This window comes from Oxyura jamaicensis, chromosome 1 (assembly GCF_011077185.1).
Source record: "Oxyura jamaicensis isolate SHBP4307 breed ruddy duck chromosome 1, BPBGC_Ojam_1.0, whole genome shotgun sequence".
NCBI classification, from domain to species: Eukaryota; Metazoa; Chordata; class Aves; order Anseriformes; family Anatidae; genus Oxyura; species Oxyura jamaicensis.
The window spans coordinates 95,481,288-95,504,731 of record NC_048893.1 but is presented as its reverse complement, the minus strand read 5'-3'; the positions used below and the strand labels follow the sequence as shown (position 1 = coordinate 95,504,731).

At 50.4% G+C, this 23,444-nt stretch overlaps 2 protein-coding genes and 1 long non-coding RNA gene across 6 annotated transcripts in view; 1 reads left to right on the top strand and 2 right to left on the bottom strand.

Annotated features, from left to right (window-relative positions):
* Window positions 1-1,928: 1,928 nt before the first annotated feature.
* Window positions 1,929-4,015, bottom strand: LOC118160514. The gene is made up of 4 exons (XR_004747542.1): window positions 3,877-4,015; window positions 3,505-3,597; window positions 2,787-2,932; window positions 1,929-2,030 (listed from the first exon to the last, which is right to left on the bottom strand). It is a non-coding gene; the product is annotated as an uncharacterized LOC118160514 (long non-coding RNA).
* Window positions 4,016-5,497: 1,482 nt separating this feature from the next.
* Window positions 5,498-14,842, top strand: ADPRH (ADP-ribosylarginine hydrolase). 2 transcript variants are annotated; one of them, XM_035315283.1, is made up of 4 exons: window positions 5,498-5,853; window positions 6,721-7,067; window positions 13,041-13,401; window positions 14,112-14,842. In XM_035315283.1, exons 1-4 carry the CDS (start codon window positions 5,798-5,800, stop codon window positions 14,497-14,499), a joined length of 1,152 nt encoding a protein of 383 aa, XP_035171174.1. In that variant the 5' UTR covers window positions 5,498-5,797; the 3' UTR covers window positions 14,500-14,842. The 2 variants fall into 2 exon arrangements, with proteins under 2 accessions (XP_035171174.1, XP_035171175.1); XM_035315284.1 differs by lacking the exons at window positions 5,498-5,853; window positions 6,721-7,067 and adding an exon at window positions 11,824-11,994.
* A 1,297-nt stretch (window positions 14,843-16,139) lies between these two features.
* Window positions 16,140-23,444, bottom strand: part of IGSF3 (immunoglobulin superfamily member 3) — an 85,421-nt gene continuing 78,116 nt past the window's right edge. For 2 of the 3 annotated variants that reach the window (XM_035315279.1, XM_035315280.1), the window contains 3 exons: window positions 22,916-23,323; window positions 19,797-20,222; window positions 16,140-19,139 (listed from right to left, as the gene is read on the bottom strand). In XM_035315279.1, the coding sequence (XP_035171170.1) occupies window positions 18,889-19,139; window positions 19,797-20,222; window positions 22,916-23,323 (1,085 nt within the window). In that variant the 3' untranslated portion in view covers window positions 16,140-18,888. Of the gene's footprint in view, window positions 19,140-19,796; window positions 20,223-22,598; window positions 22,661-22,885; window positions 23,324-23,444 lie in introns of those variants that run through there. The other variant, XM_035315281.1, reaches the window with a different exon arrangement.

The following is a 23,444-nucleotide window of genomic DNA, read 5'->3' as shown; positions in this document are numbered from 1 at the left end:
TGACCAACCCCTGCTCCCTCAGCCTGTCTTCGTAGGAGAAAATGAACTTCGCAGAGGTGGTGCAGAGCCACTGTCCTTGTAGTGTATGAACCCCAGGAATATTGGATGTACAAAAGGAGCAGCATCTTCGTTTCCACACCTCCCCGTTTCTGCTAGGGTTGTGATTTTCTTAACTTTCAACTGACTTTTGACAACGTGTGGTCTAACAGGCATCACCAGTCAAATATGTTTGTTTTTCTTCCCAAGCCAGATCCTCTTTCGCTATCTTGCAGGTCTGTGCAGCCATCTACTTGGCAGATCAGTGAGAGGTCATCTCCTCCCAGATCTCAAATGCTATCAGTTTCAAAAGCAAGAGGTTTTGTAGTTAGTGGCAGCCTCTGCCTAGTGATGGCTGTCAAGAGCTCGCCCACCCTTTCTGCCAGACCAGGGCCATCGTGGGGGCAGCACAGAGGTGTCTTTTGTGGCCTCCTCCAAAGGCGTTGCTCCCCTGAGAGCGTGGGTATGTGCACGGGGTGCGTGTGAGTTTGGAATGGGGGAGGGCAACTTACACCACCTCCCCGCCCCTCCTTCCAGCAGGACTTCTCCACACATCAAGGCAGTGCCACCATTGAATTGCATCACAGAAAGTGCGTAAGTAGAGAAAGGAAGCAGGCAGATATTTTAAGCCTCGTCAGACCAAAGGATACAACAGTGTTCAGTGGTCTTGTTCATGCGTTCCTCTTCTGTCACACACCAGCACTTCCCAATTCTCTGAAATCCAATTCATGAAGAATCAAATGCAGAAGTAAATGTTAAAATGTCGTGCCTTGCCCTCCTTTCTACTAAGCATTTTCCCAGTAATTCTATGCCCCTTTGTTATTTGGTATACCGCCCCAAATGGGAGTCTTTCCAAGGAATGGCAGAGTTTTAGAGGGCGCTGGTGAAGAAACAGTCAGAAGAGAAAGACAAGAGAAGAGGTTCAGGTCACAGCCCAGCACAGGAGAAATCCCAGCAGTGGAAAATAACCACCCAATCAAATAACTCAAAGACACCACAGGGCTTTTCCTAACCTATCATATCTAGGATTTTGCCTACTCTCAGTTTAAGTCATTCAAGCTGAGGAAAGTCATCCTTCAGCTCAGCAGGTCCTGGTGCTGTAAGTGCTCCCTGATAAGCTAACGGGAATTTCTCAACACCATTCCCATGTCTGCTCCCCCGGACCTCAGCCAGTGTCCCCATCCCTTACTCCCCCGTCACCCCCAAGTTAGCTCTCAAGCCTGTACACAGCCTATCATTTCCTTTGATGGCTTGAACACATTTGCAGCTCGTGGGTAGAAGAAAGGGGAGACCCTACTGCCCAGTCTAGCTCCTTTCCCGTCCTTATTTTCACAGTACGTCTAACCTTCAGCTGACTCTGTTTTGGTAGGATGGAGACCAAAGGGTCTTTCACTGCAGGCAGATGACCCTCACCAAGAGCCTTCAAATTATCCTGCCGGTGGCCATGGATTGAGTTGGCCATAAGGCAGGCTTGGTGGGCCCCTCTGCTCGCAGGCACGACACCCCTCCAACATGTCCCCCAGCCCCTACATGCTCCAAAAGGACACAGGTGCAACTGTCAGCAGTTCATGGAAAGAAAGCAGCCCACAAACGCCTTCGTACTGCAGGTGGGGAGCACAGCGCCAGCACTGGCACACGACTGAAAATGAAAATGTCACTTTATTTACATCAAGGAGCAACTAGCCTGCCAGCCCCGGAGCATCATATCTGCCGCCTGAGCCAAATGCCACATCTGAAGTGGTTGACCAGGATTGCTTCACTGACTTCCCTGGGCTCATAAGCAGGACCTGCCGTCTGCTCCCTGTCCCCACACACTCCAATTTACAAAAAAGACAGCTATAAACCCAGTGGAGAGGTGGTAAAGATGAATTTTCAGTTCCTTTTACCAGATGTGGATGAGGGAGAGGTGATCGCAGCCCTCAGCTCATCCAGGAGCTGTTCCCTGGGACTGACATTGCTGGATATCCCTGGTGGCCATCACAACGCCTCTCTCCCTGGTGAAGAAATTTATTTTTTTTCCCCGTTTATCTTCTACCCTGCAGAACTGTGGTTACTTAAAACCGACTTTTTTCCTTAATTTTTTAAATGCATGTTAAGAGGGCTTTTGGAAGCACCCTGAAGAGAGGTGCAGGTAACGCAATGCACAGATCACACTAATTTTTCAGTTTCCTCTTTGCCCTGGCCAGAAGCTCTCTCAGTTTGTGGAAGGAGCCTGGAAAGAAAGAGGCAGATACTTCTGCAATGAAATTTGGTTTCCTGAATGAGAGGCTGAAGAGCAGTATTCCCTGAAGCCAAGTCGGTCACACAGAGGGACTTCCTCTGCTGCGCTCTCTAAAAGCAGCTTCAGCCTAGTCCTTCAAAATTTCTCTTGTCACTCCCCCAAAACACCCACGCAGGATCCCATTTCCAGGCAAAAACACCTCTGCGCTGGCTTCCCCTCAGACACAGGCTGTGTTTGGAGTCGAGGCGCTTGCCCGCTTTCTCAGTCGTGCTTCCCTGGACAGCAGCAAGGGAGGTGGGAGCCCCCCACTGTCATGACCACAGGAAGGCAGGCAGCAAGCAAGGGTCTTTGCCCCACCAGATGGAGAAGCCGAGGCAGAAAGCTCGTTGCCATGCCTCAGGTGAAGGAAGCGCAGGGCCAGAAGCACCTGCTGATGCTGGCTGCAGCCTCCGAGCCAGAGTGAGTGCAGCAGCCCCGGCTGCCCCGCGACGGCGAGCATCGTGCACGGGGTCACGCACCGCCACCTCACCTCCGCTCAGCCCCGTGGAGGGCTGCAGCGAGCTCCCCAGGTCCCCAGCAGCCCTCACGTGGCCCTGGCGGCTCCTGCTTTGAATGTCGGTCACCACGTTATAGTGTGTTGTTATTTACTGGCCAGTGACAAAGAAAGACGCACACCTGGGGACTGAGAGCTAGGGTAAGCCCAGAAGTATTCCCCACTCAGAAAAAAATGCCAGCTGTCATTACAGAGAAAAAAGTGCTATTAAAAGAAGGAGAGACTGCTAGAGATTGGCCCTGGTCCAAAATGAACATGTGTGAGGGCCCAAAAGACTCTTTGGAAAGTCAACTTTTAATATAAGTGGCAAGGGAAAAGTTCACACTAGAGGTGAAGAATGAAAATCCCAGATGTCCCCTTGCAGCCCCATTTCAAGGACAGCTGTGGGGTTTAGAATAGAGGCACTGCCAGGTTCAAGAGAGCACAAGTTTGAGCTGCCATCATGTGTTTTTAATTTGCACATTATTCTAGATCTTGGCCTGAAGGCCTCAAGTAGTTCTGTGGAAATGTCCCACAGGGTCTAAACCTGCCCATGGTCCCCACACTGCAGTCTGCCCTTCACAGCCCCCCAGAATCAGGCTCTTAACCCTGGGCTCATCTAGAAAGGCACATTTTTTTTTTTAGTCAGAGAGAATTACCCTTTTTTTTTCCAGATGAACATGAAGGAAAATTCTGAGCCTAAGCAAGTACTAACCACAGTGTCCAACACATGGCAGGGGCATGTCAGTGAGCTTCTCCAAGGTGGTACTTTCCAGAAGGCATATCCTGGCCGTAGGTCCACTGCAACCTAAATTTTCAGTAAAAAAAAAAAAAAAAAAAAGACAAAAACCCCAGAAAGGTGCAATATCATGAGCCTTTAACTTTTTGCATGGCTTCTAAACAGAAGGTCACCCTTGCCAAATGGGTCCCCACCTTCCCATGCTGTTGGATGAGTCAGGGCAATGCTGCCCTGCACCGACCCCATGCTGGTGGTGTGCCTGATAGACAGCACTCTCTTCATGCATCCCACAGGGTCCCTTTGGGATTAACACATTCATTCAAGCCTGAGAATTGCCCTTCTCCTCACCCCATGCTTGTGGGCTCCTGACGATGGCTCCGGCTGGTGGCTGGCTGGCTGCTGCCTGTCACTGAGTAGGTCTCACTGTTTTTTGGTGACACATCTGAGATGTTGCTTAGCTCCAAGGCATGTTTTGGTTTCATTTTTTAGGAAGCTGAAGGAGATCAGGAACCAGAAAACAGTGGCACGATCCAAAGATTTCAGTGCCACAGGCATTTTGTGCTAATGTTCTCTCATTTTCCCGGCCATTTGGGGAACCCTGCGACTTTCTTTTCTTCTGCCCTTACTGCTGCAGCAGAAGCCCTTCCTCACAGAGAACCAGCCAAAGCAGGAGGGGTTTTCCCTCTTGCAGGCCCAAACCTTAGGAGACAAAAACCCCGTTTTGCTTTTAAGCATAGGAGCAACCTGAGTAAATTCTGAGCCGCTCTGTATAAAACAGACCCAAGCAGAAAAGGTCAGCAGGCACCGCTGGCTCTGCTGATACACGAGAAAATTATTTTCCCACTTTCTTTTCTGTTACTATTTTCTGCACCAGATGCTTCTCAAACTCCACATCTACAGCAGGGTGGCAGAGAAGCAGTAAATGTCTGAATGGACACTGAATACCAAACAGCCGAGGCCACCGGGGTGGATGCTCCAGCGCAGCTCAGCGTTCTCAGCTACCTGAAATCCCCCAGGGCCCAGCTCCAGCCTGCTCTCTTACTTGCCCCCAAATTCCCCAGGGACTCTGCTCTGGCCCATCACTGCAGTCTTGATTGCCCTGAAATCCCCCAGGGCTGCAGCTCTAAAACTACCACTGCTTTCTCTCACAGGCATGGGGGGATTTTTTATTTTGATTTTTTTTTTTCCATATCTAAGAGCTGTTGGTACGTCCTTGCATGAATCAGGGCTCTGGAGATGTGGTGTGCGCCTGTCAAGGGACTATGAGTCGGTGAGAAGGTTCAACCTCTGCAAACCGTGGCCCAAGCCATGCTAATTTTTATTCCTTGCTCCTGCTTCCTTTTTCTTTTCTTTCCTTGCCCATTCAGTAGACACCCTCAGCTACATATCCACCACCAGCATAAAAAAAAAAGAAGTGTAAAACTTGTAGGAGGCAATGGTGTCATCAAGCACTTTGAGATGCAAAGAAGCGGGACCACCAACACAAGACAAAGCAGGGATCAGCCCAGAGGAGGCCTGGGTCCACAAGGGGCTCGTGCTGCCCCATACAGAGCCCCAGGTAAATGCTGGAGGCTTGCAGGGCCCAGAGGATAACTTGTGCTGGCACCCAGGAGGAGACTGGTGGTCTGGCTAAAAGGGGTATGTGTGTGCTCAGGAAAACAGTGCATAGCTTCAATAGAAAAGTAAGGGGGGTGCAAAAAAATCTGTAATTTTTACTACTTTATTTTATATTAAGAAAATAATCATTTGCACATGGTGACTTCATTTCCGAAAACGAAAGGGGGGAGGCATGGGAGGGAAAGCAGGGGCTGGCGGAGGAGCACACCAGGGGGCTGGGCAGCAAAACCACAAGGCAGGGGACACGCTGGGAGCAAAGCCCGGCAGTGCTGGGGCAGCGGGGTTGGCAAGGGCTGGGGCTCCCCTCCGCTGGCGGGTGGCCTTGGCCTTCCTCCCACCCCAAGCAGTGGCCGGGGACATGGCCGCTGTGGTGGCTTGTGCTGGAGGGCAGCTGCGGGGCTTGCTGGGTGGCCCTGCGGCAGCTGCTCTGTGTCTGGAGAGGGATCTCAGGGCTGTGCTGACAAAGCAAGCCTTCCGCCTTCCTCCCCCTCTTCCCGGGCCGGGCCTGTCGCGGCGGTGGTGACGCAAAGAGGACGTGCTGCGCCGCCACCGCCGCCGTCCTGGAGGCCTCAGCGGGGTAGCCTTGGGAGAGGCACTGGTGGCAGGTCCTCGCCAGGGCCCGGTGTCCTTGGCTCGGCGCGGTGTCCTGTCGATGGTTGGGCGAGGGGGTGTGAGGAGCCGGCACCCTGCCTTTGGCATCCTGGTTGTGTAAGTCGCGGCGGGCTGCAACGGCGCTGTGCAGCGGGAAGCAGCCTCCTCTCCCCCCGGCCAGGCAAATCACATGCTTAACCTCAAAGTAGTTCTTTACTAGCTTAATTTCTTCGCTGCGCCTCTGGGTTTCTTTCTGCATTTTTCCTGGGTCATGTGACGAAGGGAGACTTACAGGCTCCTTAGCGCATATCAAGGCACGGAAGCAAAAAGCAGTGGACCCTGGAGTGCTTTGGCTGCCTGGGGGAAGTGTAGCTTAAAATACCCACCGGAGTACCTGGTTTTGCCTTTAAGAGCACACATTTCTGTAGCCAGCCTCTGGAGATGGGCCAGCCATTGGTCAGAGCCCCTCTCTGCCACTTTCACCAGGCTCTGCCTTATGTTGCTTAAGAGTGAATGGTCTGGCACCGAGTGTGTAAAAGCGGGCTTCACTCTCAAGTTATCCCCATGATATGAAAATCACTGGGAGCCGGATCCAATCCCCTTACTCCCGTGGGCTGTCTGGTGAAAATGTGGGTTTCCTTTACTTCCCTACACATTTCTGCAGTACTGCCATTGTGTTTTGGTCTCTGAACACGCAGCATCATCCCCGCCAGCTGCTGCCCTGGCAGGACGTGCCCTGCTCTCCCTGCCTCAGGGCTGGGCTGCCCGGGTGAGGCAGCACCCCTGCTACCTACCGAAGGGCCAGGGGGATGCGTGTGCTTTGAAGGCATATCATCTTGGAGGGAGATGCAGGTGCTATGCCACGTATCCAGGCTACTGGAGGTTAGCAGTAGAGGCTTGTACTGAACTGAGAAAGATTTTCTTTACTATCCTCCTTTCTCTCTCTCTCTCTTTTTTTTTTTTTTTTTTTCCTTTTCTTCATAGTACTTTCTGCATTGAAGCAATACTGGGGCAAAAATTGTGTCCTAAGGAGATGGAAAACTACGTGGCATCTATGGTGCTGAGTGCACTTGGAGACACGCTGGGCTATTACAATGGGAAATGGGAGTTCCTGCAGCATGGCCCAACCATCCACAAGGAGCTGGCGGAGATGGGGGGACTCAGCAACATCAGCATCAAAGGCTGGAAAGTCAGCGATGACACAGTGATGCACCTGGCCACAGCCGAAGCGCTGGTAGCTGCTGGGAAAAATCCACGTTTAGAGCATCTCTATTCCCTGATTGCAAAGAACTACAAGGAGTGCATGAATGACATGAAAGGCCGAGCTCCAGGTAACCTCCCCGCTATGTTGCCTTGGCAGAGCTCTCCTCTGCCCCTCTCTCCTTGTGGCTACTGACTCTCGCTTTCATGCAGCTTGGAGCCAAGGCTGGCCCTGCTTCTGCCCAGCTTCTCTCCTTAAGGCTCTGCTTTTGGCTGTTTATAGCATTAATTGTATCTCTTGTACAGCCAAAAGTTTTCTACACTCAGTAACTCTTTCAGGATGAATTGAGAATAGAAAAAGGCAGGCTGAAGTGTTTGGGCCGTCTCAGAACTAGATGAGAAAAGATAGTGTTTTGCCCACATTTAGAAGACATTCTTACAGGCGTGTTTGAGGCCTGGCCTTGAACTCATGAGAGAGCTCATGAGAGGAATGAGAGGGTTTTCCACTGGTGAATATATATATATTTTTTAACTTTTCCTACACCCTTGGAGGAGAAACACAAGTTCAGCCATGTATAATGTGCTAATGTGCATCTTGAATTGCTGTGTTAACACCTCTAAACAGAGCATTAATAGAGAACTTATTTTCACAAATGCAATAAATTACACATAAAAATATTTAAAGGCAGGGAAATCCCTGCTAGGAAAAATTAAGTTCATTAAACCCAGATTCTACCTTTGGCTAGCTGTGAATGGCTACTTTCTGCAACTGGACAGTCGGGCCACAATTAAGATCTCTGAACCTTGCAGGCCCAGCCTCTCTCATTTCTCGGCATGACCACAGTGCTGCCAAATTTGGGGCACAAGCTGCAGGGACTGGCAGTGCATGGCAGCGTTTGGGAAGGATACATTGACAGGCTGCGATATCCAAGCAGCATGCAGTATATTCCTACAGATCCTGGTTCACCCAGGCCTGTTTACCCAGCACTTCTCTGAGGCCCCCATCTCTCTCTCTGCAGATGGCCCAGCCTCCTGTGGATGCTTAAAATAAACTTAAATAGGAGCTTTGGAGGCTGGGCCTCTAATTTGGCTAGTGCAGGCAGGGTAAGTGTCAGGAAACACTCAAATGCTGCAATGCCATACAAAGTTTAAAATACGGAAAAAGTTTGGCTGGACTCATGCCTATCTGGATTGGCCAAAATATATCTTTAATGTTCTGGCTTGACATTAAAAGACGTTTTCCTGCATTGTTCTCTCACAGTCACTGAGCATAGTGTGACAGAGCTGTGCGTTTAAAAGGTAAAACAGATAAGAAACGTGAGCAGGAATTCTGCGTACCTTTCCACTGCCACTGCTTACCCTCACGTCAGGGACTGAAATATCAGCATTCAGTAAGACAGATAATTTCAGTTGTCAGAGTAGATTAATTAATAAAATTTTTAAGAGGAGGTAATGATGCTTGCCAGGATAGCAGCAGCCAGCCGGTTAAAATTTTGACAGAATTATTGCTGGTTTGGCAAAGGAGCAACTTGTAGGTCCCCTAGCTGATGGGGTCTGCCAAGGTGGACCAACCACAGCTGTCAGTGAGACAGCACCTGGAAGCTATTTTTGTCTCTGCTGTCTAAGCTTGGTGACTACAATCTGAGATGAAAAGGAAAAGAGCCTAAAATTGGAAAGTTAGTAATTAATAGCTAAGTATAATAGCACACCTGCTGTGGTCCATATGTGAGTAACTGGGCTGCAGCATGCCCACAAGCAGTTCCCATTTGGAAGTAAGGGATCTGAAAGTAAATTTGCTATGGTGACTAATTGGAGTGACAAGGAAAGGTCAGGTTATCTGGCTAAACAGAGATGCAAATTCTTCTGTGAGCAGTGGTCCCACAAATGCTTGCCTCATAAAATCCTGTAATGCAGAGAAGGTAGTGTGGAAAAACTGGAAGTCTGCTGAAAATGCTCTTGCAACAGCATTCAGCAGTTCTCCTGCTGCAACCACAGGAAAGGAGTTGAACAGGTCTTAGCCTCTGAGAGCTTAAATTTGACACTGAGCTGTCTAATGTTCACTGCCTTGCTACAAAAGGGAACACATAATCCATATCCTCAGAAGCTGTCTGCGTTCCAGGGTCTCCATGTTGTATTTGTAAATAGTAATGGTAGAAGTTGCATGTCAGTAACTTCTTAAGGCAGTTCAGAGTAAATAGATGATAACTGAAAACATAACCTGAGATGATGCTCTTCTGGACAAATTAAATACTCACTGGGGAATTGCAGCCTTTAAGGCTGAGAATGGAAAGTTGCTGCTGCAACTTTCACCCAATAGAGAGGAGATTCCCCTAGAATAGTGGGGGAAAGTCACATTGTTCACCCACACAAGGAAAGCCAGACCTGAAAACCAAAACCCACAGTAACAAAGGGATTCCCACACCTTTATTAGTCACCAGAAGGCCACAGTAGGGTCCCTCGAATAAGCAGCCCCACGAGAGAAGGGTAGTCTAACTCACTGTCTTTATGGCAAGTTAATCCCTACATCCACTACTGCTCTTTGTGATGTGCCACAGGCCCTAATTCATTGTTCTTTGCAGATAGCAAAGCCAATGCATTAAGTGACACGAGAATAGCCATATTTCTTCTTCCACGATGTTACGCTTGCCTGCAAAGCTCTCCAGGAAACCTTCTGCTTCAAAGCTGTTGCCTGTTGCTCTGTTCCTTTTGGTCTAAGTCCTCTACCTATGGAATTATTTGTGAACATGTGATTGTTTGAACCTGCCTTTATTATGCGCCCTGACAGATCCTAACCAGCTGTTCCTCTGCTGTCACTGTTACCAGCACGTCTGTGCTCATGAAAAGTCGAAATAAATGGCATGGAAGCCTACTCCAGAAATAGCATCCAGTTGTACACGAAACTTTTCCAGATTGGCTTTTTTCACAGTGCTTTTTGCTTGCATTTCTTTTTTCCTTAAAGCAGTATTACATTTAGTTTAGTTTGCATGGAGTTCCTAACTAGGATTTGGTAAGTGTCCAAGACAGAATTTCTGGATTCAGAAACTCCCACAGGAGGTTTTTTTTTTTTTTTTTTTTTTTTTTAATCCAGTTTTAAAAAAGGCCTAACATCATGTTTTCAACTTAGTCTTCCTTAATCAGATTTTGAATGATTTAATATTTTAATTGTTTAAAAGCATGAGGATAATACTTGTAATACATCACTTTATAAATCACAAGAGCCCTACCTGTTGTACACTGGTTTGATTTACAATTTTTTTTTCACTTGCATGTTATGAGTAGTAATCTCCTAAAGTAATATGTACAGGCTAAAAGCTGCAATCTAATGTCTGCTTGCTATTGCAAAATAACGAGTCTTTCTTTACACTTTAATCCTTGTTGTCTCCTCATTTTTCTTTGGTAATGGTTAATGAACAATCCTGCTGCTTATCAAGCACTGAGTTTCCTGGTCCCAACTTGTCAAAACATGTTCTGATGAAATGGCCTTCCTGCAGTTCCAAAAAGATTACAGAGTTCATTTTCTGTTTGTTGTGCATATTTTGATTTTGAGCTATCCCAGTCCCTTTGCTCTTTTCCTTTCCCCTTCTCTTTCTGCCAGAAAGTCTGTCTTACCAAGGACATACGAATATGATAATCAGCACAGCTTTTGAAAAACGTGGTTTTGTTTGACGGGATCTTTTTAGGTCCTATATAGGTCATAAGCGCAATGCTTCGTATATTTTGATTTGTAATCTGCTTCAATTTTCTGTTAATGATAACAAAGTTAGAAATTATACTGATAGCACTCAATGATTTTGATACATAGCAGCCAGCACTGAATTAATAAACTACACAGAAAGCATATTTAGAGGCTTGAGTGCACGCCCACTTTGAGGCACCACAGAAATAACCTGCTTGGCAGTTCAGCCTGAGGTTGGTGACGATCAGCGAGGCCAGTGCCACCCATAACAAACGCTGTGCCTGCTGCTGCTTCCAGCGGAGAGACACGGCCCTGCAGTTTTCACTCACCTGGAGGAAGGATGTATAAAGAATGTCTGGACTGATGCAGGGGCTGGCTGGCTGTGTGGGACAGCAAAACCAGAAGGCCTCGTCTACCAGTGTGATGCCAGCATCATAGCAGAGGCCGGCACGCAGGCACGCCAGGCAGGGCTGAGGCTGGTGAGATGGCAGCTCTGCTTTGTGCCAGGGTCACGCTGCTGGGAATTCACGAGAATGAAAGTAGCCTGACAGTGTGGGCTGATCGGCAACCCATTTTTTATTTTTTTTTCCTGTGGGGAAGCCTTGCATATGCTGTTCCCATTCTCAAAATTTATTTCCGATGACAGGCTGGCTGCACAAATAGTGTGAGAGCAACAGGACGGAGCTGCTTTTTCAGTTTGAGACACAGTGAGCTGGTCCACCAGAGCACAGAGGGCTGTACCCTGTGCTGATTTAATATGCATGTAATGTACCGACACTGTCAGAAGAGAAGGATGCAAAAGAAACGTAGACCAGAACTGTGAAAGGCCCCATGTGACATTATTACTGACAGCAGCCAACCAGTGCTAGCACTGCCTGTATGTGGCCAGGAGCCAATCTTAAAACTGTGCTTGGATTTGGAGGTACTTTGGTTACAAGGGTGCTGTAAATGCCATGTGCTCGTAAAATAGACTGACGTACACCACATCCTACTGCCAAGCAAGGTAGAGGAGAATCAAAGATAATGTAATATTTGAAACCTATTTCCTCTTCTTGCACACAAGCATTCAGGCTTAGCACTTAAATTTTTTTCTTGGTCTTTGCCAGGGAAGGTTGCTGGGCTCTGAAATTTGGATGCATTTGTGCAGGTGACTTTAACCCAGGAAAGGGCTGCACTAACATGAGTATTATCAAAGCAGCAGCGCTGGAAGAAGCAGAGTCACTTTGAAAAATAAATAGCAGAACTAGGAAAGGGACAGAAGTGGGCAGCGAGGAGTTAATGTGTGGCTTCCCACCTGAAGAGGGGAAAATTGGATTGGGGTGTTCACTTAGAGCAGAAGACTGAAGAGGAGAGGTGAAATATATACAGACTTGAAAATCCTGGTAAATGGATAGCTATTATTTCTTGCAATTAAAAAATCAGAAGGGAATTTAAGGAAATTGTCAAATGGCAGTTTAAAATAAAAAGAAACACTTTGCATAACAAAATTGTGGCTCAGATTACCATAGGATGTTAGAGGAGGCTGAAATCATGTGTGGGTTCAAGATAAACGAGGGCAGTTCAGGGCAGCTAGGTCCACTGGGTGTTACTGAACGTTGTTACCCTTTGGACCCAAACTGAGATTCAGGACAACTCCTCTGTCTGCTGAAAGCCATGCAGGTGTTCTCGGGAAAACATTGCAGTTGCCACATTTTTTATAGTCTTTCCATAGATACCTGCTAGTGGCTATGTTCGGAGAGCAGCTAGTGGGCTGGGCAAACCTTTAAATTGGCATAATACAGTTATTCTTCAGCTTATTTAGGAGAAATACAGCAAAGCTACTCATGCAAAACCCTGTTGCAGTGAGTAAAATACTGCGTTCCTCACTTTCTGACAAACTTAAACTGCAGCAAGGGAGATCTGGTTTTATTGCAGGGAATATTTCCTAGCAGTGAGGCAGAGAGGTCAAACGTCTGCCAGGAAAACAGCAGAGGCACTTAGTCTTGCTTTGGGTCTGGATCAACGTGATCTGATGGCCCTCCAAATCTCCCTTCTATTTATGGGTATCTAGGTATCTAGATAAAGTTGTGCATAATATACCTTGTTTATATAGTATAAATGTTTTAAAGATGCCATTAAGCAAGCAACATGAAATGTAAATAGTGACAATATAAATTGCATAAATAAAAAATCAGCAGTGGAGTGTTTTTTACCCCCCTGGGCTTTATAATTATTTTCGCAAACTGGAATTATCGGGTCTGCTTGGGAATACGCAGGGTGCAGTGCCAATTTAGGGCAAGAGCCATGAGTGAGCAGACAGCTTCTGTATTTATAGGGAAGCCTGAATCCCTTCCACAGGGCAATGCTTCCTTCCTGCCTACCCTGCGCTGGGTTCCCGTGTTACAGGATGCTATCTCCGTGTGACGTGTGGTTCTTCCTCCCTGCCCAGGTGCCATGTGTCAGAAAAATGCTCTGAAGCTGGAGCCGGGGAAGCCGGATGGCTGGAGGATCCCCTTCAGCCCCAAAGGCGGAGGCTGCGGGGCTGCCATGCGCTCCATGTGCATCGGCCTGCGCTTCCACCGCAGCGACGAGCTGGACACCCTGGTGCAAGTCAGCATCGAGAGCGGCCGGATGACCCACCACCATCCCACCGGCTACCTGGGGTCCCTGGCCTCGGCCCTCTTCACGGCTTTCGCGGTGAACGGCGTGCCCCCCCCGGCCTGGGGCAAGAGGCTGCTGGAGGTGCTGCCGCACGCCAAGGCCTACGTGCGGGACGCCGGCTTCTTTGTGGAGGAGAACATGGGGCAATGGTGAGCTGCAGTGCTGGCACCAGGCTTTGTTAAAATTGGAATAAACCTCACGTACAGGAGGGTGAGCGCTGCTTATACCTAAGCTTGAGTAATCATTATGATAAACTCCGAGAGCAGTGCATGCCTGCCATGGGATCCAGTTGGTTCAGAAAGTCTCTGATGTCCCCCAGGAGAAAAATACACCTAACATAAAAAAATTGGCAGGTTGTTTTAGTGTCATGTAGCTTTGGCAGTTTTTGGATCCAGTATGAGGCAGCTAGACTTGCCATCTCAACCATGACCTGATGAAAGATGGGAACCAGGGCTGGGGAAGAGCACCAGGTTTAGGGCTGAGCTCAGTCTGAAAGTCATAACCAAATCTGGATGTGTATTCAGCGTGGCTCTGTGCACAGACACGGGCAGAGGTACGCTGAGTTTGTGAGGATGACTCAGTTCTCGGTCTGAGCCTTCGAATCCTTTGCAGCGCAACAGCGGCAGGTGGTGGGCTGCCTTCTCCCATGTGGCTGGAGGAAGGGGAAATCTAACTCACTGAAACATGTCCTTGTGCCTCTTACTGTAAATCCTGTCCCTTGTTTGACAAACGGGGGACGCCTACCGTTTTGCTGAGCTGCTGCTCCGGGCTCTCCGCGGCATGTTTTCAGGTGGCTGGCTGTATGCTCCTGCAGGAGCACTTCTCTCACACCCCCTCTGTCCCGTGCCCTGTTCTGCAGGTATTACTTCGAAGAGCAATGGAAAAAATACCTGGCGGAGAGAGGCATCTTGGATGGGGTCTCGCCGCCCACCTTCCCCTCCAAGTACGGCGTGGAAGAGAGGGACTCCTTCTACACCTCCCTCAGCTACGACGGCTGGGCGGGCAGCAGCGGGCACGACGCCCCCATGATCGCCTACGACGCGCTGCTGGGTGCGGGGGACTCCTGGACAGAGCTGGCCCACCGGGCCTTCTTCCACGCGGGAGACAGCGACTCCACTGCCGCCATTGCGGCCTGCTGGTGGGGGGCCATGCACGGCTTTCGGGGGGTCGCCGCCTCCCTCTATGCCCCTCTGGAGTACAGGGAACGCCTGGAGAAGGTGGGCAAGGAGTTGTACCACCTCACCTAGGTGGGGGTGGCAGGACCACCCCCCCGGGAAGCATGCTTACGCCACCTGCTGCCTTTTGCTTAACGTACGTGAACGTAAACCTGTGTGAGGCTCGCGTTTTCTGCTTGGGTGTGCTGGCGTGTGGCAGGGAGGCCACCGTGGGGTTTGGGAGTGTTGTGGGGGGAGCATCTGTAGCATTAAAAGCTCTCCTTTGCACAGTGATTATAGCAGATGCAGCCCAAGACAACCTGCTAGGAGAGAGGGAGGGAGCAAACAGCCAGCTGCCTCAGGGACAAGAGAGTTTTCTCGTGATTATTTTAGTGGACGGTTATTTTTTTGTTCTAAATAAATACTCAGAGAGGGATGTGGGGGTTTTTGGTTGATAGCAAGCTGAGTATGAGCCAGCAGTGTTCCCTGGCAGCCAGGAGGGCCAACCGTATTCTGGGGTGCATCAAGCACGGCATTGCTAGTCGGTCAAGGGAAGGGATTGTCCCACTCTGCTCTGCCCTGGTGCGGCCTCACCTGGAGTACTGTGTGCAGTCCTGGGCACCGCAGTACAAAAAGGACTTGAAACTGTTGGAGAGTGTCCAGAGCGGGGCTACAAAGATGGTGAAGGGCCCAGAGGGGAAGACGTACGAGGAGTGGCTGAGGTCACTGGGCCTGTTCAGCCTGGAAAAGAGGAGGCTGACGGGGGACCTCATCGCGGCCTACAGCTTCCTCACGAGGGGGAGTGGAGGGACAGGCGCCGATCTGTTCTCTTCAGTGACCGGTGACAGGACCTGAGGGAATGGTGTCAAGCTGTGACAGGGGAGGTTCAGGCTGGATATCAGGAAGAGGTTCTTCACTGAGAGGGTTGTCATGCACTGGAACAGGCTCCCCAGGGACGCAGTCACAGCACCAAGCCTGTGGGAGTTTAAGAAGCGTTTGGACTGTGCTTATAGTCATATGGTCTGAATTTTTGGGTAGACCTGTGAGGAGTTGAACTCAATGATCCTTGAGGGTCCCTTCCAACTCGGGATATTCTATCACTATACAAATATTGGAAAAAAAAATAAAAAAAAAGCAACTGGCTTCTGCATCGCAAATGCATTTTGCACAATCTTACAGTGATTTTGCTCTATGTGTAAGAATATATCACGATTCCCTATTTCAGTTAACTGGGGAGTTCAACCCTACTGACTAAACCCTTGTGGAAGGTAAAGGTGGGTAAAGAGAGAATTAAGATGTTGCATTTTACATCAACTTAAGTAGATTCTGCTTACTATTTACCATGGATTACTCTATCAAAAAACTCTTCTTCAAATCCAGACTGCTTCACTGCAAAGCGCTTACTATTTTAAGAGCATTTTCAAAACCAGTGTTCAGTAAATAGCCCTGGCACATCTCTGTTAAATACTGTATGCTACTGCGGGATGAATGAACGGATGGGAAGAGACAGTATGTCTGAAGAGCCAGAGGGTGCAAGGTGGCTGCAAGCTCCAGCGTGGATGCGTGGAGATGTACTGCTGGGGAGGGAGGAGAGCTGGTGCATCAGGAAGCATGGGTGGAAGGAGAGGCTGCCTAAAAGGGGGAGCTGGCTTGGGAGTTCAGCACAACTTTATGTAGGGATTGTGCATAAAGGTACAACAAAAGCCCAAATCAGACAAAAACCAGCAGCAGTATGAATCACAATTTCAACACAGTTTACTACAGCTCTCAGGTGTGTTGTATAAAACATGTTTTAGTGCAACATAGTACAAAGTTTTTGTTTTTGTTTTTTGTTTTTTAAAAAATCCCAAACATTTTTCCACATCATGCATGGATAGGCTATCTCTCTTTCACCTCAGGTTCAGTACAGAAAGTTACAGCAGAGAGAGTGGTTTGAAAAGCTTCATGTCGAAACTCATTACAGGGAGAGTCTGCCATATAAAAACAAAGAGAACTTGAGACTGGGCAACAGACTGCCAGAACAACGGAGAAATGTCAGCGGCAAGGTACATTCTGGGACCATCACAGGAGCCGCTTCCTGGGAAAGCCTGGGCTCGGTGCAAGAACTGGGCAGGGACCAGTTTGGGCCAGGGGGAGGTGGCTGTGGGTAAGCCCTCCACAAGAGCCCTGATCCGGGGCAGCGCTGCTGGGGCAGGCAGGCTGGAGAGGAGGAGCCTGGTTCAGATGCAGCGCATGCTCTCCAAGGAAGAACAGCTCCTGCTGACTTTCTCTTTTTCCTTTAAAGCTGAAATGAATTGCAGTTCCTGCCCTGAAGCAGTATGTACAAGAGATACTACATTTATGAAACAATACCCACTGGCTGCAGCTGCTGTTGTTCATGTCTTGGCTCTTCAGTTCCATTCACTTTTCATCCCACTCCTCTCTTTGCAGACTCCTTATCCAGAAAGGGAAGACAAGTGTGTGGGCGTGTGAGATATATATATATATATATATATAGGAGTGTGATACTATGCGTATGCTGGGGCCAGTAAGCAATTACGTCTCAAGGAGGGAGACTTTGCAGAGGGATGAGTGCAATTTGGGCTTCTCAGCAGAAGAAACAAGTAACATTCTGGTGGAGGAGTAGAGGTGGCAGCGGACTCTCCTGCCACTGGAGTGGGACCATCTGCATCCACGCAGGTACGATGCAAGCTCCTCTTCTAGCCAGGAGAGAGGATGTGCCACGCAGATCTCCCACCTGAGGCTTCACCACCTCTGAAACATCAAGGCATCAGGGTTTAACCTACTAGTGCTACAGAGCATCTGCTGAGGTCCCCTTCTCTTTGCAAAGAGGGGTCCGACCCTCCCAAAGAGGTTGGCAGCTGTAGGTATGGCACCTCTCTCATGCGAGGTGGGGGGGTCTTGCGGCTGCACACATCCACCCCCGTTGGCTTCAGCCATGCTGCAAAAAACAAATGGCCAGATTTGCCAGGAAGACATCAAGGAAGACGACAAAAGGCCGTTTTTGGCAAACATTTTCTTCCGCCAGACAAAACGCTTAGGGTGTATTGGGGAGGAGGCGGTTTCCTCCACAGGACACAGCAGGGGTACTTGGCAGTACGGGGTACTCGAGCGTAGGTGCCCCACATGGAGAGAGCCCTGGTTTGCTTCGTGAGAGCCATATCTTTCACAGAAAGAACAGCATTTCCTGTCACGGCTGTTGCGTACAACAAGAGCAGGTGACTTTGCCAGGAGAGAGGGCTTATGGCGAAAAGGTTTCTCCTCCTAAAGCCCCAGAGATGGAAAACGGCACACGCACACACACGTATGGGAAGATTTCTCTCAGCCCAAAGGGACGTGGAAGCCCCCAGGGCGCAGGTGTGATGCAGGCTCCTTGCCCTGTCCAAGCTCGTGCTGGGAAGCCGTGCAAGCTGCTGGGAACCCTGGTGACACGAGGTGGTTAAGGGCACGTCCCTGCTGTGTGGCGTGGCTGTGATGGGGCTCCTCAGCTGAACCATCCAGGGACTGTGAATCCAACCAATGGAGCTTTCTCTTTCCCCCTTTCTAGAGTCATTACTTTGGTCAAGTTGAAGCCTTCAGAGACTGGATCCAGCCACCCATCCCCAGGCAAGTGGGGCTCAGAGCGGAGCTGCCTCATCAGTGGTGGCAGCATCTCTCTGGCATGCTGGACCGCATGAGGACCTTCTTTGATTAAAACAAAGTCAGGGCTTTCAGGTACCTTCCTTCTGTTCCCCCACTCAGCTCCTGGAGACGAGCTAAATTGCTTTTGTCCTGATTGCAAAGCGCATTGAACATTCGCTTTCTCCAAGACCGGGGAACGCTCCCAAAAGGTGAATTGCCTCCTCCTGAGAGAACAGTAAGACGGAGGCAAGAAGATCCTGAGGCTACAGCCAGTTTTTGTGATGGACCTCCCAGTACCCCACCTAAACCCTCAGAGGTGGTCCTGGCTTTGCCTGCTTTGGAAGAGGGAGCAGCTAGCTCAGCACACCTTGGGAAAAGACCTTCTTCACCGTGGCACAGAATCTCAGGAGGAAAAACAAAGTCTGTTTCGGTACACGTACACATTTATCTCCAGAGATCGCCCCAGGACCAAAAGCCCCCTGGGAACTCCTCGCTGGTGGAGAGAGGGGTAAGCCTACAGTTCTTTGGGAGACTGAAAAGAAACGATGACGAAAAAGTAACGGCCCAACGGACAACAACGGATGGGATCAAAATTAATGAGAGGAATATCCGCTATGTACAGCAAACGCACAGGCTTGGTGCTGTCTCGGTGGCTGGGTGCGTTCCCACAGGTGCTGGAAGAAGCCTCGGACCTTCCCGTCCCCACCGGCTGGGCGCTCCGCAGAGCTCAGCCGCCGCGTCGGAGCACAGACACTGAAACAAATGAAACAAGAACAACGAAAACCACTCTGTTCCTTAGGGTTCCTGGTGTGTCTCTGCTTCTCTCTCTCTGCGCGTCCTCCTGGGCACCTCTCTGCCTCTTTAGTCTATGGTTCCCGGGTGGATGCTGAGGACTGGTGGCTCTAGGCAAGTGGGCGAGTAGTTCAGGTGCGGCTCTTTGATCCACAGCAAGGGGACCCCGTTCTTGCCCTCCGAGTTCTTGCTGGAGTTTCGGCTCTTGAACCGCACCAGGAGGATGGTGATGATCAGGATGCCGAAGATGGGGAAGGGGTAGAAGAACACGAAGTAGAAGAGGGCGTCATTGGAGCAGATGACAGACTGCAGGGTGGAGCCTAAAAGAGACACAGGACAGTCACATTTTACAGCTTCCATGCAACACATAGCTTACATTCTTCAGAAACAAAAAACAGATGCTCATTAATCTGTATCAGCACAGGAGGTCGGGCTCTGAGAAAAACCACTGATACTGGAAAACAGAGCAGCAGAAAAAAGCTATTATAAGGCATGATTTGGCTTTATCTCCCCCTAAGAGTTTCATGAGTGCTAGAGATCCTTCTCCCTGGTGCAGATTTTCTGATATCTTATAAAGCAGGGAGCCTTATCACAAAGTGTTGTTTCCCTCAATGGTTGTACAGAGCCAGCATCTTAGTGTATCTCCCTTCATGGACCACAAAACTCTCATGACCTCAGTTATCTCTGAGGCCTCTAAACCACCCAATGGCTTTGAGAGTTACGGGGAGGAGACCCTGGTGCCACACCACTGGGCTCACACACGAGTGACTGTATGGCGAGCATGAGGACAACCCAGCCTTCAGAGCTGGGCTACGAGCCTGCAGCTCGACTGGAGCAACAGCAGTACCACAGACATGCCCCGTTGCAGACCAGATCCAGGCTCCAAGTCCCCAGGTGCAGAAGGACAGGGCAGGGGTTCATGCCCGCATGAACCGAGACGCACGAGATGCTTGATTGAGGTCCTCGGTTCTTCTCACCTGCATCCTGCACGTGAACGGCGACCGTGCCCGACTCCTCCTCCGCCAGCCGGTACCACACGCCGTTGGGGTCCGCCAGCCACTCCTCCACGCGGCACGAGTAGTTGCCACTGTCAGCACCGCCAGCCTGCAGCACCGTCAGGCGGAAGAGCACCGCCGACAGCCGCTGGAAGCGCAGGCGGCCCTCCCAGCGACCCGTCTCGGGGCTGAAGACAGCATCGGGGCCCACGCTCAGCACCGCTTCCCTCTCCTCTTCCTCTTCTTCCTCCACACGGCCACCCGCCTCCTTGGCCCGCAGGTTGTACCACGTCACCGCAAAGTGGGACTCCGGGCTGGAGCGGGACAGGATGCTGCAGTCCAGCGGGAAGGACTCCTTCTCCTGCACCGTGAGGTTGGCGGTGGCCGTGTCCACCTGCAAGGTGGGGTCTGGGAGAACAAAATGGGAGAGGTGAGCGCAGAGCAGAATGCCTTCACGGCTGCTACACTGGTGGCCTGCCAAGCCCCACAGGTACCTGTGTGGTCAGCCCCACAGGGGCAGCATCCTCACCTTGCCGTACTCTGCCTGGCCCAGAGCCACACAGGAGCTGGCCGACTGCTGGGCTTGCCTGGGAGAAGAGGAAGTTGCTGCAGCCCATGCAGACACGTTAAAGAACGTGTCAGGACGTACCGGTGCGCACTGAGGAGTGATGCACTACTGCCCAGCTGCTTGTGCAAAGAGCATTTCACTCCGCGCTTATTTTTTTATTTTTAGCCTGCCTGAGAGTGCTCAAAGGACTTGAAAATCAGCGATGTCTGAGGCACAAGAGGACAGATTTTTTTCCAGCAATTTGGGAAGTTAATTAGGTAACAGACTCCTCCACGGAGATGACCGCAGTACAGAAACAGCAAGGACGCTTCCCAGAGTCTCTCTCTCTTTTCTTCTCTATTACTTGTTGCAAGGCTACAGAGATGTTTTTAGCTAACTGATACACAGTGGCCAGAACCTCAGATGAGTTGATTAAAGGCTGACTTCAAGAGCAATTAACATTTGATTTAGTCATCCTGCCAGGGAACACATACTCTGGGGATCACAATCAGCCCAGATCTAAGCTTTCATTTAAAGATTAAAAAGCCCTTCCTAATGCAGGAGTTCAGCACGAAGGGCGAGCCAGCAGCTTGAAGAGAGGGGCCCTTCCTCCTCCCGCAGCAGCAGCTGGGCAAGCCCTGCCCCTCGCGGATACTGGGGTGGCCCTGCAGGAGAGGGCACAGGGTGCTGCTGTCCCCCAGACCTCACCGCGGGCTGCAGGTCCCTTCCCCAGATGGGAGGCGGCTGGGCTCCACATTACAGCACCCGTCCTACAATTCTTAAATGGTCCCCTGTGGAAAACCTTCATTAAGGCTGGAGCTGCTCAGGCTGGAGGCAACACGAGCGTTTTCAGTTCTCATCTTCCCCACAGGGATTCCTGCAGGAATGAGGTAAGCCCTGAGATTTTGGGGACTTCTGAGGTAAAAAGGAGGAAGGGAAGGAAATGGCTTGTCAAAATAAACAGAGCCTCCCCCACCTCAGCAGGTTAAGCAGAAAGAGAACTAAAGTCTGAAGACACTGAGGGTTGTGTTTTTTTTTTCTTTGTTCATGATTACGGTACTGGAAGATGAGTATGGAGATCCTCACTAATGAGACGTGAGTCACAAGCCATGCTATTTTTAAATTCAGTCACTTTGTTAGGTACTGCTGTCATGAAAGAAAACCAAACACCAACAAAGCACTTGTAACAATATATATATATATATATTGAATTGTTGCACTCCCAACTCCCCCTCTTCTTCCCACTCCACATCTTCCACAATTCGAAGGGAGCCTGGAGGATTTCCCCTCAGTCCCCTGTCCTTCAGGGCTGGCAATTTCCATCCTGAATGAGGAGCTGCACGTAGAGCTGTGCAGACACACAGGGTGCAGGGACTGCTTGGGGGCTCTGGGGGACTGCTGCTGAAGCTACCTCAGCCAGAGAAGCTTCCCAAGCAAGGACTTCACGGACAAGAGCTGGGCTGTCCCCTGAGACAGCTCCTGCTTTTTGCAGCACAAATCTTTCTCTGCAAGGAATTACCAATAAAACCTTCCCAGGATCTTATAATTTTGCCAGCTCCATCGCAGAGTTACAAGGCTGACACCTTGCTGAAATGGGCAGGCATAAAGCACCAAAAAATACTTGCAGAGTGTGTTTTTTTAAAAAAGCTGGAAGGTATCCAGCAAGTGAAGACCATAACTTTTGTTTGACCTACAGCCTTCCTTGAAGACAGGCATTTAATCTGGAGTCACTTGGCTCAAAAACTAGAGAATCCATATTTCCCAAGGCAAATTGTCCTTGCAGATTGTCATCTATTGGTACAACTCACCGAACTGGCGTTGCCTCCCTGCTTTGAACTTCTTCAGAATTTTTCACCCCCCTAGATCTTGGAAAGAGCGAGAAGCATCCCGATCCCCATCTCCCTGCGTCTGGGCATAGCCAAAACAGTGGTGCTACACAGTGGGAGCCACCTGCACCACTATCATGGGGAAGAAGGTAGCCAGAAGGCATGGGAGGCCCCTGAGTAACTCCTTGTCCATATAGAGGCAGGCTTTTCCTAGCCAGCTCCTGCCCCATGGAGAAGCCCCTGCCCTGGTCCTAATCCACAGACGAAGGCTTGGAACTGGTGTGCCCCACATCTTCTTTACCTGTGGAGCAGGGAGCAGCGTCGTGTAAAACTGCCTGGACCCCAGTGAGGGTCTCAACCCCTCTGCTGCCCTCTTCCCATGCAAAGACCCCACCTGGAAAGCACAGAGCTTCTGCCATTTCCTTCTCAGTCCAAACGTGAATAAAATCTGAAGCCTGCTATACTGAATCTGCCAAAACTGCTGTAAAAAAATAAATTTGCAGATGCAGTGGTGACAAAATCCCAAGCCCGTCTAGCTGTGCTTGCAGGGCTTGCTGCATGCTCCTTCCAGAAAAGCAAGGGGCCGACAACGACACCCAAGAAGGCATCGGCATGGCCCGTAGAGCAACAGCCACGCCCTCTGCCCGGACCCTCCATCGGTGACAGATGGACGGTGAGCCAGGAGGGCAGAGAGCTGCTCCAAGGCAGTGGCACGAGGTCCTCCTCACCTGGCTGCTTCACGGTGAGGGTGGTGAGCCCGGAGAGGTCCTCCGCCCGCTTGTACCAGCGGTCGCTGGGGTCGAGGAGCCACTCCTCCACGCGGCAGTCGTACACCCCGCTGTCCCGCACGGTGGCGTTCTGGATGGAGAGCAGGTAGAGGCCCAGGGACGGGCTCTCCATGTGGATGCGGCCCCGCAGGTCCCCCAGCGCCGCCAGGTCCCCGTAGCGCAGCGTGCTCTGCCGGCTCAGCCGTGCCACGGCCTCCTTCTCCGGGTGTCCCGGCCGCCAGACGTACCACTCCACCGAGAGCTGCGACGAGGGGCTGCTCCGGCTGCTCACCTGGCACTCCAGGGTCACCCACTGGTTCTCCAGCACTGTGATGTTCCTGTGGGTCTGGTTCACCTGCAGGCGGTTATCTGCGGGGGAAGGCCGGGAGAAACGCAGGGTGACTGAGGGATGCCAGGGGCCGTGCCTCCCCACGTGCACCTCCCTCCTACATACTGTCCTGGGGTGTGATGAAAGAGAAGAGGAAGGGGA

Bases quoted from the DNA above. Each gene is read 5' to 3' on its own strand.
- ADPRH (XM_035315283.1), top strand. From the start codon at position 5,798: ATGGTTGGGCGAGGGGGTGTGAGGAGCCGGCACCCTGCCTTTGGCATC. The intron at 7,068-13,040 runs GTAACCTCCCCG...CTCCCTGCCCAG, and splicing joins CATGAAAGGCCGAGCTCCAG to GTGCCATGTGTCAGAAAAAT. The intron at 13,402-14,111 runs GTGAGCTGCAGT...CCTGTTCTGCAG, and splicing joins GAGGAGAACATGGGGCAATG to GTATTACTTCGAAGAGCAAT.